At 50.4% G+C, this 14,795-nt stretch overlaps 1 protein-coding gene across 13 annotated transcripts in view; it reads right to left on the bottom strand.

Annotated features, from left to right (window-relative positions):
- The window catches only part of DEPDC5 (DEP domain containing 5, GATOR1 subcomplex subunit), a 151,952-nt gene that overhangs the window by 23,517 nt on the left and 113,640 nt on the right, over positions 1 to 14,795 (bottom strand). For all 13 annotated transcript variants that reach the window (XM_051826696.3, XM_051826701.3, XM_051826700.3 and 10 more), the window contains 3 exons: positions 6,034 to 6,188; positions 2,459 to 2,536; positions 1,705 to 1,837 (listed from right to left, as the gene is read on the bottom strand). In XM_051826696.3, the coding sequence (XP_051682656.3) occupies positions 1,705 to 1,837; positions 2,459 to 2,536; positions 6,034 to 6,188 (366 nt within the window). The remainder of the gene's footprint in view (positions 1 to 1,704; positions 1,838 to 2,458; positions 2,537 to 6,033; positions 6,189 to 14,795) is intronic.

Below are 14,795 nucleotides of genomic sequence, written 5' to 3'. Positions count from 1 at the left end.
CCCCTTCCTCTCTCTAGAAATACATGGTTAGTGACATATTATTCTCAGGCATGTTTTAAAGAACTTGATTGTCTAGACAAACATTGATAAAGAAAACGAGAGGTCTGACGTTTATATTTCTTTGAAAGGCAGAGAGACACAGGGGTGGGGGACAGCGCTCCCATTCACTGGTTCACTCCCCAGTAGCCCCAACAGTCAGGACCGAGAGGCCAGAGCAAATCCAGGAGCCTGGAATTCAATCCAGGAATATTCATGGTATTCATGGGCAGCAGGGACCCACTTGAGCCACCACCAGCTGCCCCGCCCTCACCCCAGGGTATACATCAGCCAGAAGCTAGAATCAGGAGTGCAGGCAGAACTGGAAGCCGGTCACTTCGAGATGGGATGTGGGCATCTCAAGTGGCGCCCTAACTGCCGAGCCCAGTGCCTGTCCCTGGGAGGTACTTTTTAGAGAGCATGAGTTACCTTACACTGAACGCATACTACCATATCATTCTGCAGACTGGGTGTTAAGCCCACAACGCTGGTTTGAACTGCTGCAGTAGCATTTCACTGCATGAACGAGGAGACTGCATTTTCTGGGAGACGGAAGTACATCAAATTATCAGGGAAAGGCCAAGCAAAACAGACATGGAGAGCCTGAGAGAGAAGTGCCGGCTGCGTGCTGATTCAGACCCATTACTGAATTCCAGCAGTGCTCTCTCTATGGACAGGATGACGTGAACTGGCTCAGTCAGCTCTGCCTTGCTCATTCTCCTCCTCTCTTGTTTAATGCCAGTCCTAAGCAGTGTAATTAAATTCAGTCAGCACCAGGTAAGTGCCAAGCAACATGCCAGACACCGGTGGTATGGAGATGAGCAGTAAGAGGTGGTCCCACCCCCAAAGAGCTGGTCTAGGCAGGAGACAGATGAGACACAGACGGATTCTTCATTCTGTGCGCTAAGGGCTCTGACAGGGTAAGTGCAGGGTGCCGGGGGCCTCTGAGACACAACCGTGAATCCAGCCTCAGATCTGGAAAAAGCAAACTGGAGGGAATTGAGGGCTTCAGGTCCCAGGGAAGGCACTCCCTGGAAATCTCTCCCAGACATTTCTCCAGAGTTCAAAAGGGCACAGATTCTGCCCAGGACATTTTGGTATAGACGATAAATCCTGCCAGATTTGACAGTCAAGGTACAGCGTGTTTCAAAGCGAGATGTGCTCTTTCTTCAATTCCAGACAGGACTTGCACTTATTACAAACAGATCCTCAGAGTGGGCATTCGGCCAAGCAGGAAAGATACCCACACCTCTCACTGGAGTCCCTGGGTTTGGTCCCCAGGCGCGTCTCCTGACTCCAGCCTCCTGCTGCTGCAGACCCCAGGAGACAGGCAGCGGATGGCTCAAGTAATTGGGTTCCTGCCACCCACCTGAGAGAAACTGGGGACTGAGTTCCTAGTTCTCAGCTCCCAGCTTAAGCCCCAGCCCAACCCTGGCCATTGTGGGCATTTGGGGAGTGAACCAAAGGAGAATCCAACAGAGCTCACTTGTTCTCTCTCTCTCTCTCTGCCTCTAAAATAAATACAAATTTTAAAAACAAAACACAAACAGGTCTCCTCCCCAGCCTACTGGTTTCATCACTGGGAAGCCTGACTGCTTCTGAGACAGGCCCTGGTTTCCTAGGGATCTAAGCAGACGGAGCTCTGCGGGCCTGGCCTTGCCGTCTCACCTGCATGATGTCGATGGCCATGGCCTGCGTCTGGACGCCCTCCACGTTGTTCACCAGCCAGTGCACCACCTCGGCACTGATAAAGCAGCACGGCGAGAGGCCCTTCTGCTCGGAGAGCAGCTGGACTCCTGTCCTGGGTTCCAGTGTGGGGAGCAGGGAGCAGGATGCGTGTGGCAACAGGTAGAAAGAGCAGATGAAAAAGAAGGGACTCCCAAGACAGCAATTACCCCCCGCCCCCACCCCCCCATAAAGTAATTTCTCTATGCTGTTCACTAGGCCCAGAGAAATTTCCATGTCAGGACACAAATGAAGGTGCTGTAGGGGACAGAGGGGGAAGGAACTGGCCCTACAGGATGTCTACACTTGTCAGGCACTGCACTAAGAACATGACATGATTATTCCATTTCTGGGTGGTGGGGAACATCTGGCCCATGGGCCGTGTAAGGTCTGGCCCTGCCACGGCGACCACAGGCGGGATTTGAAATTTAATAGATCTACAGCAGGCTAATCTTTAAGTTGCTATTTGTGTATGGCCCGCGGATGATGTTATAAATATCCTAATGGGCCTTGGCAGAAGAAAGGTTCCTCACCCCCGAGTCCTGACGTCAACTCTGTGACTTGACCACTTTGTTAAAATTCCATTTTACAAACAGAGGCTCAGAGGGGTCAGGCGGCTTGTCCCAGGTCCCACAGTGGTGGACAGGCCTTGGGGCACCTCCTGCCCTTGCGTGCGCTCAGGTGACAAGCCACTTACGAGGGGTGCTTCATGGCTTCCAGGATCTCTGCCAGGGTGGAGGACGAGGTCAAGGAGCTTGCTGCCTGCTGCTGCGAGCTATGACACAGGGCATCCGTCGGCACAGCCGGAGAGCACACACAGAGACAAGAACACAAACGTTAGGAATGCCCTCTGCCTCTTACGGAGTTGGACAGCATTCTCCTGGGTACACCTCCTGGGAGATTTCCTACTTCCAAAATATACTGTTAAAAAGCAAAAACAGAAACCAGACTCAAAGTGGCTTTGTGTGCAGATTTACCCAATGTGTCAGGCCCAACCATTTCCCAAGGCATCTCGCTAGACGGCTCTGGTTTTGTCCCAGGGGTCACTGGCCAGAGTCCTAGGTGTGACAGTTAACAGCAAGGGGACGGAATCGCAGGGTCAGTGCTAACTAACTGTGGGGCCTCTAGCTTTTGGTGGCCTTGGCTGCCTAGCCCAGGAAATGGGAATGGTGCTGTCCATGTCTTCATGGTCGCCACGAGGCTCAGGACTACAGCAAGTGGAGGACTGGCACGCAGGAAGCCCCGGATGGTGGACACCACCAGACGGAATGACGGATGATGACAGCTCCTTTGAAGCCCAGGTTGGTTACAGGAACCAAGGAAGGCCAAAGGGCTAGGAAGCGTTGGGGTCTGGAGCGGAATCCTAAGTCCAGATCTTTCTACCACCTGTCACTCAAGTTCTTCCTCAGTGGTGTGACCATCCCTGAGCCACGTAATGCTCAGGCAGCTACGTGGCCCCTCCCACTCTTTGGGCCAGTTCTGGGGCTTATCCATAAACTCTTCAGACTCCTTAAACCTCTCACTCCCCTCTTCCTGACTGCCTGCAAGGTCCAGGATGCCCTGTCACATTTTAAAATCTCAGGGTTAAGGAAAAAAAAAACCTTTAAATATCCTTGAGAGACAGGCATTTGGCACGGCAGTGAGGATGCCGCCTGGGACACCCGTATCTGAGTGTCTGGGTGCAGCTCCGTCTCTGCTCCTGATTCCAGCATCCTGCTGACATTCACCCTGGGAGGCAGCTCGTGATGGCTCAAGCACTTGGGTCACTGCCACCCATGTGCAAGATTGAGACTGAGATTCCAGCTGCTGGCTTCAGCCTGACCTAGCCCCTAGCTACATATCCTAGCAGATAAGGATATCTCATTTCAGACAAATCAATGAAAACAGCTCTCCTAAGAAAATAAAGACCTTGGGGCCGGCGCTGTGTTACAGCAGGTTAAAGCCCTGGTCTGCAGTGTCGGCATCCCATATAGGTTCTAGTCCCAGCTGCTCCTCTTCTGATCCAGCTCTCTGCTATGGCCTGGGAAAGCAATAGAAGATGGCCCAAGTCCTTGGGCCCCTGCACCCGCATAGGAGACCTGGAAGCAGCTCATGGCTCCTGGCTTCAGATTGGCTCATCTCCAGCCATTGCAGCCATTTGGAGAATGAACCGGTGGATGGAAGACCTTCCTGTCTCCCCTCTCACTGTCTGTAACTCTACCTCTAAATTAATAATTAAAATCTTAAAAAAAAAAAAAATCTGGGGCCAGCCCTGTGGCATAGCAGGTAAAGCTGCTGCCTGTAGTGCTGCCAACCCATAGGGGCGCTGGTTTGAGTACCGGCTGCTCCTCTTCCAGTTTAGCTCCCTGCTATGGCCTGGGAAAGCAGTAGAAAATGGCCTAAGTCCTTGGGCCCTTGTACCCACATAGGAGACCCGGAAGAAGCTCCTGGCTCCTGGCTTCAGATAGGCTCAGCTCTGGCCGTTGCAGCCATTTGGGGAGCGAACCAGCAGATGGAAGACCTCTCTCTCTCTTCCTCTCTCTGTAACTCTGCCTTTCAAATAAATAAATAAATAAGAATCTCTTTTTTTTTTTTTTTTTCAAAGACCTTTAAGATGCACTTCGTTCTAATCCCTGAGTCTCTACTGAGTCCCAGAGACGGGACCAAAATCCACCCTGTCTGAGTGAATGTCTTCAACAGCAGAGAATTCAGATCTTCTAACAGCAGTGATTTCCCCATGGCAATTTCTTCTCCTGGGAAATTCTCTGCCATGGCCCAGAATCTGTTCTGGGTAACTTTCGGTCATTGCCCTGATTTTAGAAGCCACGGTGTTTCCGGTCTTCTTAGTTCCAGCCTGAATATCCCCCAGTTCCTCTGCTCTTCTGAAAACAGAAGAGAACCTGTTGCAAAGGGGAAACGGACAGACGCACTCCTTCCCCATGCCCAGCTAAAAGCAGCCTAGATTTACGACATAAAGGAAACTGACTAAGTGCCCACAGGGGCCTGCCAGGTGAGCACACCAGACAGCTTTCTGCTCTCACTGAAACAGATGCAAAAATTCTCAAATCATTTAGTCAAGGACAACTCGGTCAGTACACTGAGGGACCAAGAACAGCTTGGATGTTTGGCGAAGCAATTAAGTCGACACTGAGGATGCCAGCATTCCAAATCCGAGTTCCCGGGTTTGAGTCCTGGCTCTGATTCTATCCAGCTTCCTGCTAATGTGCATCATGGGTGGTGGCAATGAGGGCTCAAACAATTGGGTTCCTGCCACACATATGGGTGACCTGGATTGAGTTCCTGGCTCCTGGCTTTGGCTTGGCCCAGTGTCAGCTGTTGTAGCCATTTGGGAGTGAGCCAGTGATGGAAGATCTATCTCTCTGTATCTCTCACCCTCTGTCTCTTTTTCAAATAAAATAAATTTTGGGGGCCTGTTCTGTGCCATAGCGGGTAAAGCCACCGCCTGTAGTGCCGGCATCCTATACAGGCGCCAGTTTGAGTCCTAGCTGCTCCACTTCCGATCCAGCTCCCTGCTAATGCTATGCTCCTGGGAAAGCAGCTGAGGATGGCCCAAGTCCTTGGGCCCCTGCACCCATGTGGGAGACCCAGAAGAAGCTCTTGGCTTCGTATCAGCTCAGCTCCAGCCATTGTGGCCACTGGGGGAGTGAACCAGCCGGTAGAAGATCTCTCTCTCTCTCTCTCACTCACTCCTCCTTCCTCTCTGTAACTTTGCCTTTCAAATAAATGAATAAATCTTAAAAAAAAAAAAATTAGAAGTTGGGGTGCATTACTCCATATATACATACAATTATTACATGTTGGTTAATTTTTTTTAATATTTAAAGACAAATTAAAAAAAATCTAAAGCAGAGGCACTTGAGGCGAATGAGGCACAGGACTAGGAATAGAACAGGCATGTCCAGCCACAATAAGGGACTCAGTCACTGTTCATTCATTTCCATCCTGGCTGCAGGCTACCAACGCAAGATGTTCCATGATGGCCGCCAGGGAGACCAGGACAGACATAGCCTGGACCCCTTCCCAAGGCCCTGCACACCTGCATGGTGTCTGACACTTTTCTACACCTCTGTGGGACCCTTTCAGCCACCCCGTGAGGCTGGCAGGGAGGGGAAGCTTAGTGCATCCTATAGGTGCAGGTAAGGCTTGACTCACCCAGGGACCCACCCACAGTCAGAACCTGGCCCAGGGCTCTGGACTCGCAGCCTCTACAGCCTGTGGGGTTCAACTGTCCCTAGTCCCCAGGGTCATGAGTTCAGCTTTTCTGAGTCTCACCTGCTGTCGCTGGAGTTGGTGGAGGGGAAGCCCTGTTCCCCCACATTCTGTGCGTTCCCCAGGGTCTGGCTGTTGCCTCTGTCCACAGACTGGCCCATGGTTATCCCCAAACTGGTGCCATCCAACACGGGAGGGGCTGTTTGGTCCAAAGATACCTGCAGGAGATTTAAAAATTAATACTCAGACCCAAGAATAGTCAACAGGGAAACATGGTACGTAAGCTGCACTGGTTCATTTGGTCAACAAGTATTTGCCATCAGTCAATACAAATAAACACCACTACCACCTCCCTCCACCCAAAAAAACCCACCTTGATCTTGAAAGCGACTTCCAAGCATGACCTGTTCCATTCCTCATTCCCAGTCCCCCTCGTTGCTGGGAGATGAGCCAAGGAAGACCAGAGACCTCGTCCAGCTTTGTGGGTGCTGTCAGAGCAACTGGGGAGCCCCACACTCCACACCAAGGCAGCTGGGAGACCATCGCTCACAGCAGATCCCCAGGGCCAAAGAAACTTTCTCAGCACCTGACTCAGGCCACAAGATTCAGGCTAGAGGACACTCCTCAGAAAGAGCAGAGATGTCAGAATCATTCCTCGGGAGACTGGGAGGAGGGAGAGAAGGCGTTGAGAGACTAATGGGTGAGCATCACAACGGGCATCCTCCATCTCCCATGACTCACCCTCTTCTGCCCCAACCCCTCCTTTCCTATACTGGTCAGTGGCCCCATCAATCTTCCCAGTGACTGCCCAGGTTCAGTCGCTAAGGGCATCTGACAGTTCCCTTCTCCAACTGCATCTCAGAGAGGCCTCTTTCTGGGGTCTGCCTCTGTAGACTCATGTGCATCTTCGAGTCCTGCCTGGACCTCCTCCGACCAAAAAGAGCTGGAATGGCCTAACTGGTTCCTGACTGCAGCATCTCCTCCCCCCAAACCCCTTCCTGTGAGCCACCTCCACTTGCATCTTCCAGATACTCCACAATCTTTCCAGTTTCCCGGTGAACTACCCCTAAGGACCCCGAAACCACTTTAAGGATGTTGAAGGCCTCACACAACATTTGCCTGACCTGTGATCTCAACCAAACCACTCACACCGACATTTCTAGCCAAATCAAACCCTGAGTGTACAATCTTATGTGCCCTGCCATCCTGGGGTTCCCTTCTCCATACACCCACTGGTAAAAACCCATCAGTCTTGAAGGGCTATTTCAAATGCCACTCCCTTAGTAAAATGCTCCCTGACCCGCTCTGCCCCAGCTCCCAAGCAGAATCATCTTCCTCCCTACACTGGATCTTTGTGAGCTTTTGCTGGCAGCTGCTAGGCTCTGCCTCATGTGACGGTGTTGTATCTGTCTCATGTCCTGTAAGACTGATGCAGGGCAAGACCACGCCCTGGTTATCCGGATCCCGGCAGCATCCACCAAAGGTTGCCTTCTACAGAAAATATCTGCAGAGAATTAGAAAGGCTTCCAGAATGGCCCGCGCCGCGGCTCACTAGGCTAATCCTCTGCCTTGCGGCACCGGCACACCGGGTTCTAGTCCCGGTCGGGGCGCCGGATTCTGTCCCGGTTGCCCCTCTTCCAGGCCAGCTCTCTGCTGTGGCCAGGGAGTGCAGTGGAGGATGGCCCAAGTCCTTGGACCCTGCACCCCATGAGAGACCAGGATAATTACCTGGCTCCTGCCATCGGATCAGCGCGATGCGCCGGCCGTGGCGGCCATTGGAGGGTGAACCAACGGCAAAGGAAGACCTTTCTCTCTCTCTCTCTCTCACTGTCCACTCTGTCTGTCAAAAAAAAAAAAAAAAAAAAAAAAAAGGCTTCCAGAGCATTTCTGCAAAAATACAAGGCTCTTCCTGGTTGCCTTTAACTTCATGTTCCTGGGTACTACTTCCACAATGGAGCCTTATATTATCAGGTATTTTGCTCAATGACGTAAAAGCTGCTCTTTTAAAAACAGGGCTTCTCAACCCTGGCACTACTGTCTTTTGGGGTCAATAATTTTTTTGTTACCTACTAGGTGCCAGTAACACTCCACCAATCAACCCCCTCTCCCAGTCATGAACAAAAAAAAATTTCCCAGGGGCTGGCATCATAGCATAGTGAGTAAAGCCGCCGCCTGAGACTCCAGCATCCTATATGGCTGTCCGTTTGAGTCTTGGCTGCTTCACTTAAATTCCAGTTCCCTGCTAGTGCACCTGGGAAAACAGCACAGGATGGCCCAAGTGCTTGGGTTCCTGGGAGGAGGCCCAGAAGCTCTAGGCTCCTAGCTTCAGAATGGCATAGCCCTGGCCATTGTGGCCATCTGGGGAGTGAACCAGCAGATGGAAGACATCCCCCCACCCTCCCCCATACCCCAATGCTGCCTTTCAAATAACTAAAAAATATTTTTTAAATGTTTCTAGCTATTATCAAAATATCCTTTGGGGGTTAAAGCTGGCTCTGGTTCTGAAATTAACCTTGTAGTCTTCTATGGCAGGCTCAATGGTTTGCAAACAACAGACCACAGAGCTGGCATTAGATGCACGCCCGCCTGGGCTGATGGGTTAAGTCACCACCTGCAATGCCAGCATCCCATATGAGTGCCAATTCAAGTCCCGGCTGCTCCATTTCTGATCCAGCTACCTGCTAAGGCACCTGGGAAAGCAGCAGAAAATGGCCCAAGTGTTTGGGCCTGTGGCATCCATGTGGGAGACCCAGATGGAGTTCCAGGCTCCTGGTTTCAGTCTGGCCCAGCCCAGGCCATGGTGGCTATTTGGAAAGTAAACCAGTGGATGTAAGATTTCTCCCTCTGTCTCTCTCTCTCTCTCTCTCTCTTGCTGTAACTCTTCCTTGCAAACAAATAAATAAATCTTTTTTCTTCTAAAGGACCACATAGTGGTGCTGGTGCTGTGGTGTAGTAGGCTAAGCCTCCGCCTGTGGCATCAGCATCCCATATGGGCACCAGTTCATGTCCCAGCAGCTCTTCTTCTGGTCCAGCTCTCTGCTTATGGCCTGGGAAGGCAATGGAAGATGGCCCAAGTGCTTGGACCCCTGCACCCACAGGGGAGACCAGAAGAAGCTCCTGGCTCCTGGTTTTAGATTAGTCCAGCTCCGGCTATTTTGGGAGTGCCCATTTTGGGAGTGAATCAGCAGATGGAAGATCATTGTCTCTGTTCTCTCCCTCTGTATGTAACACTGCCTCTCAAATAAATAAGTCAATAAACAAATCTTTAAAATAAAAAGGACCATGCAAGCTTTGCTGGCACCATAAATACATAGACAATGCAGCAAAAGGCAGCTTGCAATTACCAGTCACCATCTGCCTCTACCCAGCAAGGATTAAGAACAGGTACCGGCCAGCGTTGCAGTTCAACAGGCTAATCCTCCGCCTAGCGGCGCCGGCACACCAGGTTCTAGTCCTGGTCGGGGCGCTGGATTCTGTCCTGGTTGCCCCTCTTCCAGGCCAGCTCTCTGCTATGGCCTGGGAGTGCAGTGGAGGATGGCCCAAGTGCTTGGGCCCTGTACCCCATAGGAGACCAGGATAAGCACCTCGCTCCTGCCTTCAGGTCAGCGAGGTGCGCTGGCCCTAGCTCGCCGGTTGTGGTGGCCACTGGAGGGTGAACCAACGGCAAAAGGAAGACCTTTCTCTCTCTCTCACTATCTACTCTGCCTGTCAAAAAAACAAAAACAAAAACAAAAAGAAACAAACAAAAAAAACACCAGGTACCATGCCCTAAAACTAAGACAGAACAAGCTAGCTGAGGAAGACTAGATCCAGCTCTTAACACACACTAGGACTGGCTCACAGGCCCTGCCTGCCAGGCCCTGGTGGTGTGGTTCTCTCTCACCTACTGCACCCTGAGAACTGATCTACCAGCCCAATCTGGAGATGCTGCCCCAACCTCAGTCACTTGCAGGTTGGCTTGCTTTCTGATAGGGGTATTATGGAGCTAGCTTCTAAATCACATTCTCTCTAAAGGATCAGGTAGTAGACATTTTAGGTTTTGTGTGTGCTATCTGGTCTTTATCGCAACTACTCAACTCTACAGGAAAGCACCAAAGCTGCCATAAACAATACATAAATGAATGGGCATGGCTTTGTTTCAATAAAACTTTATTTTACAAAATCAAATAGTGGGGCATGTCTTCCCCATGGTGCCTGACCCCTCCTCTAGGTCACCCAAATTCTGCCTTTCAGGAGGCTGCACAGAAAGGCATTTGTTCATTCTCTCTCTTTTCTAAGATTAGCTTTATTTATTTGAAATGTAGAGTGACAGAGGATAGGGAGCAAACAAAACTTGAAATTCATATAAAGGTTTTTCATAATACATTACTTTTCCATGAACTTTTGTTTGTTTCACACAGGGAGACAAATAGAGCTCCAGTCTGCTGGTTCACTCTCCAAATGCCTACAGTGGCAGGGGTTAGGCTGTTAGCCAGGAGCTGGGAACACAATCCAGGTCTCCTGCAAGAGTGGCAGGAACCCAGTTACTTGTGCTATCACTGCACTGGCAGGAAGCTGGAGTCAGGTGCAGGAGCTGGGAATCAAACTCAGGCACTCTGCTGGGAAACACGGACATCTTAACCACTAGGCTGAACATCTGCTCCTTCACGAACTTTCTGAAGACCCCTCATATACGCAATTCCAAAAATTTTTTTGCAGTAAAAAAATTTATCTTTTAATTTCACTCTTTCTTAAACTTTTTGATGTACCCTTGAATAATTTTAAAAATTCAAAACTCCAGTCTAATTATAAGGAAGAAACAGATAAACTCAGGTTTGGGGACATTCTACTGAATACCTGGCCACGTTGACCCTTCAGGGTTGTCAAGGTCAGGACCAGGGCTGTGGCACAGCAGGTTAAGCCTCTACCTGCAGCACCAGCATCCCACATGGGCACCAGATTGAGTCCCAGCTGCTCTACTTCAGGTCCAGCTCCTTACTAATGCACCTGGGAAAGCAGTGAGAGAAGGCCCAAGTGCTTGGGCCCCTGCATCCACATGGGAGACCAGAATAAAGGTCCTGGCTCCTGGATTCGGCTTGGGCTACCCCAAGCCATTTGCGGAGTGAAGCAGCACATGAAAGATCTCTCTATGTGTGTGTTTCTCTCTCCCTCTGTAACTCTGACGTTCAAATAAATAAATCTTTTTAATTTTAATTTTATTTTTTAAAAGATTTATTTATTTATTTGAAAGGCAGAGTTACAAGAGGCAGAGGCAGAGAGAGAGAAGTCTTCCAACCAATGGTTCACTCCGCAGATGGCTGCCAACGGCTGGAGTGGCACCCATCTGAAGCCAGGAGCCAGGAGCCTCCTCTGGGTCTCCCATGTGGGTACAGGAGCCCAAGGACTTGGGCAATCTTCTACTGCTTTCCCAGGCTATAGCAGAGAGCTGGGTCGGAAGTGGATCAGCTGGGACTCGAACCGGCACCCATATGGGAGGCTGGCACTGCAGGTGGCACTACATCACAGCACCCTTTAAAAAAAAAGCCCACCCCCGCTTAAAAAAAAAAAAAAAAAGGCTGTCAAGGTTATAAAAAATCAAGACAAGACCAAGAAACAGTCACAGAACAGAAGAGACCGGAGGAGATATGACAACTAAACGCAAGGTGGTGACCTGGGTTGGCTTCTGGAACAGAAAAGTATGCTAACAGAAAAAGTGGTGAGATCTAAATGACGTCTGGTGTTTACCACGCGCGCATACACACACACACACACTCTTCAGGAGTGAGCACTGTGGCACAGAATAAGCTGCCACTTGTGATACCCACATATGCTACCGGAGTGCCAGTTCTAGTCCCACCTCCAACCCAGCTTCCTGCTAATGCAGCAGGGAGCCAGTAGGTGATGGCTCAAGTAGTTGGGTCCCTGCCACCCATGTGGGAAACCCAGATCCCTTCACAGCTCATATCTTTGGCCTGGTTCAACCCTGACTGTCATAGGCCTTTGAGGAGTGAACCAAGGTATGGAAGATCTCTCCCACTCTTTCTGTCACTCTGCAATTAAAAACATAAATAAATCTTTAAAAAATAATAAAAAAAAAAACTAAACAGAAAAAGAAAACCTTCAGTAGCAGCACCAATATCCAGTGCCCTTGGGGAAGGAGCCCTGGATCCCCCATCCCACGCACATGTCACAGCCCCACTGTCTCAGACTGGGGGATGATGAGCCACCAGGAGGCAGCCAGATCTGCCAGCCCCGCTCCCCAGCTGTGCCTGGAGGCTGCCGGAGATGATGCTCTGCTTCCTGCACCTGCGAGGCAAACGGCCCAGGTGTTGCTGCTGCTTTCCGGCCACCTCCCTCCTTTGGGGCAGACAGGGGTATCATAAAAGGACCCATGGCAGAATGGAAAACAGCTCGTAGGGCAGGAGAGCTGGAGAGTCGCTCCCACACGCCGGCACAACCTGCATGTTCTCCGAGGTTTATATTGTCAGGGAAGGGGACTGTCATCCCAAACCAACACCTCCTCTCTGCCCTCATGGAGCTTACCATCTGCGGGTGGGAGGGGAAGGCAGACACTAAATAAAGGATATTCGTAAGTGGTTTATTCGTCACGCTTGTCTCCCACAGCACTTGGCACTGCCTACACTCGCCAGGTGCTTGGCTTTCGCTATCTCAGCTGAACTGAATTTCCCCCGCAGGTGCAGCCTCCTTCCTCCACACCTCCACCCTAACTCCTGTCTGTGAATGGCTATTTGTATTTTCAGATCTCACATCACTCCAAAGAAACAGACATAATAAACAGGGAGCAGGCGCCTGGCGCAGTGGTCAAGACTTCGCCTGGGACAGCCTCATCCCCTAGTCCCAGCTCTGCTTCCAGCTCCAGCTTCCTGCTCCTGTGCATGCTGGGAGACAGCAGGTGAGGGCTCAAGAACTTGAGTTCCTGCCACCCACATGGGAGGCCTGAATCAAGTCCCAGGCTCCTGGCTGTTGCAGCTATTTGGGGAGTAAATGGGAACACAGGAGATCTGTGTGTGTCTCTCTCTGCTTTCCAAATATATAAAATAAACAAAACTTTTTAAAAAGCAAGATAAAATAAATAGAAGAGAGAATTCAGGAAAGAAAAAAGAAGGGTAGAAGTGTGGAATTATATTCCAAGTACATTTTGGTCTAACATTGGCTTCTTAAAAAAGATTTATTTTATTTCCCTGAAAGGCAGAATTACGGAGACACAGAGAGAAAGAGAAATCTTTTTGCTGGTTCACTCCCCCAAATGATCGCAATAGCCAGGGCTGGGCCAGGTTGATGCCAAAAGCCAGGAGCTTCATCCAGGTCTCAACGTAGGTGACAGGGTCCCAAATACTTGGGCCATCTTCCATTGCTTTCCCAGGTGCATTAAAAGGGAGCTGGAAGTGGAACAGCTCGGACTTGAACAGCCAGGTGCCCATATGGGATGCTTGCGTCACAGGCGACAGGTTAGCCCACTATGCAACAACCCCAGCCTCCAGCCATGACATTTTTAATGTCTGGAGTTGTGCCGTCCAATGCAGTGGCTACTAGCTCTACGTGGCTATTTAAATATAAATTAAGATGTAAGAAATCAGGTCCTCAGCCACACATTCAAAAGCTCCACAGCCAGGGTGGGACTGGGGACTACTGTGCTGTTCAGTGCAGATCCAGAACATTCCAACACTGCAGAAACGGCTACAGTACAGCACTACTGCAGGGCAGAGGGTGCCAGACAAATGCGTACAGGGGCTCTGGGCTCTGGGCGCATCCGGCCGAGGGTTACAGAAAGGAAAGGGAAAAGGACGAAAGCTGCTCTGAGGCTACATGACTATTACCAGAAACGAACCCAGAGCCCGGTGTCTAGATAGTTTTACAATGTAAGACAGAAACAACGATGTGATTTCTGTATGAAATCTCCAGATTTTTTAAAGTATTTTCAATCAATCCAAAAATTTAGAAAATGCAGCAAAGTCAAACATGTTTTGAGGATATTTGTGACCACACTGAATGTCCTTTCAGGCCAACTGCCCTCCCACCCGCCGAAGTCTTGCATGGGGACTTCTGATAAGAGACGGAGTGGCAGTGGGAGGTTTGGGTGAGGGCAAGGGGTGGTCAGCGGATCCCAGGGGTCTGGGCATAGGAGCCATTTGTTTATTCACATCTCCCAGAGAAAGAAAACAGCAGAGCGAAAAGAGCATTGCCCAGACTGCCCCAGAAAACTCCCTCCATGACCCCATGAGCATGCTACAAACCGCTGCCCTAGCAGAGGTGGCCCCAAAACACCCTGGGGCCACCACAGGGGACACGTCTGGGACTGTGAGTCATCTCCACCCCTCCCCTCCCACACAGGTTAAACTGAAGTAGGGCTCCAAGCCTGAGTCTGATTTCAGGTTTTGGTAGAAATGATCGACAGGGATGGCGAAGGCTTCTGTTCTTTAAAATTAGCTTTTGTGGGAAAGGAGTTTGGTGCAGCCGCTAAGCCACTGCTTGAATGCCCACATCCCGTGTCAGGGTGCTGACGTTCGAGTCATGGCCCAGCTCCCTGCCAATGTGTACCCTGGAGCAGGCCGTGCACTTGCATCCCTGACACCCACATGGGAGACCTGAGTTCCCAGCTCTTGTCTTCAGCATGACCTGGTCCCAACTGTTGCAGGCATTTGGAGACTGAACCAGTGGATGAAAGATCTCTCTGCTTTTGAAATAAATACAAATTTTAAAGATTTTAAAATAAATTTTTGGTTTCTGTCTTCCCCACCAGTATCTCAGAGGGAGTATCAGATACCTCTTATATGCCTGGGGCTGGGCTTGGATTTGAGGAACCAACAAGGCACATGAGGGGCAGG

The sequence above is a fragment of the Oryctolagus cuniculus genome, chromosome 21 (assembly GCF_051225735.1).
Source record: "Oryctolagus cuniculus isolate XC-2025 breed Fujian yellow rabbit chromosome 21, ASM5122573v1, whole genome shotgun sequence".
Classification (NCBI taxonomy): domain Eukaryota; kingdom Metazoa; phylum Chordata; class Mammalia; order Lagomorpha; family Leporidae; genus Oryctolagus; species Oryctolagus cuniculus.
Note: the sequence above shows the minus strand (reverse complement) of the source record. Positions and strands in the feature narration are given on the sequence as shown.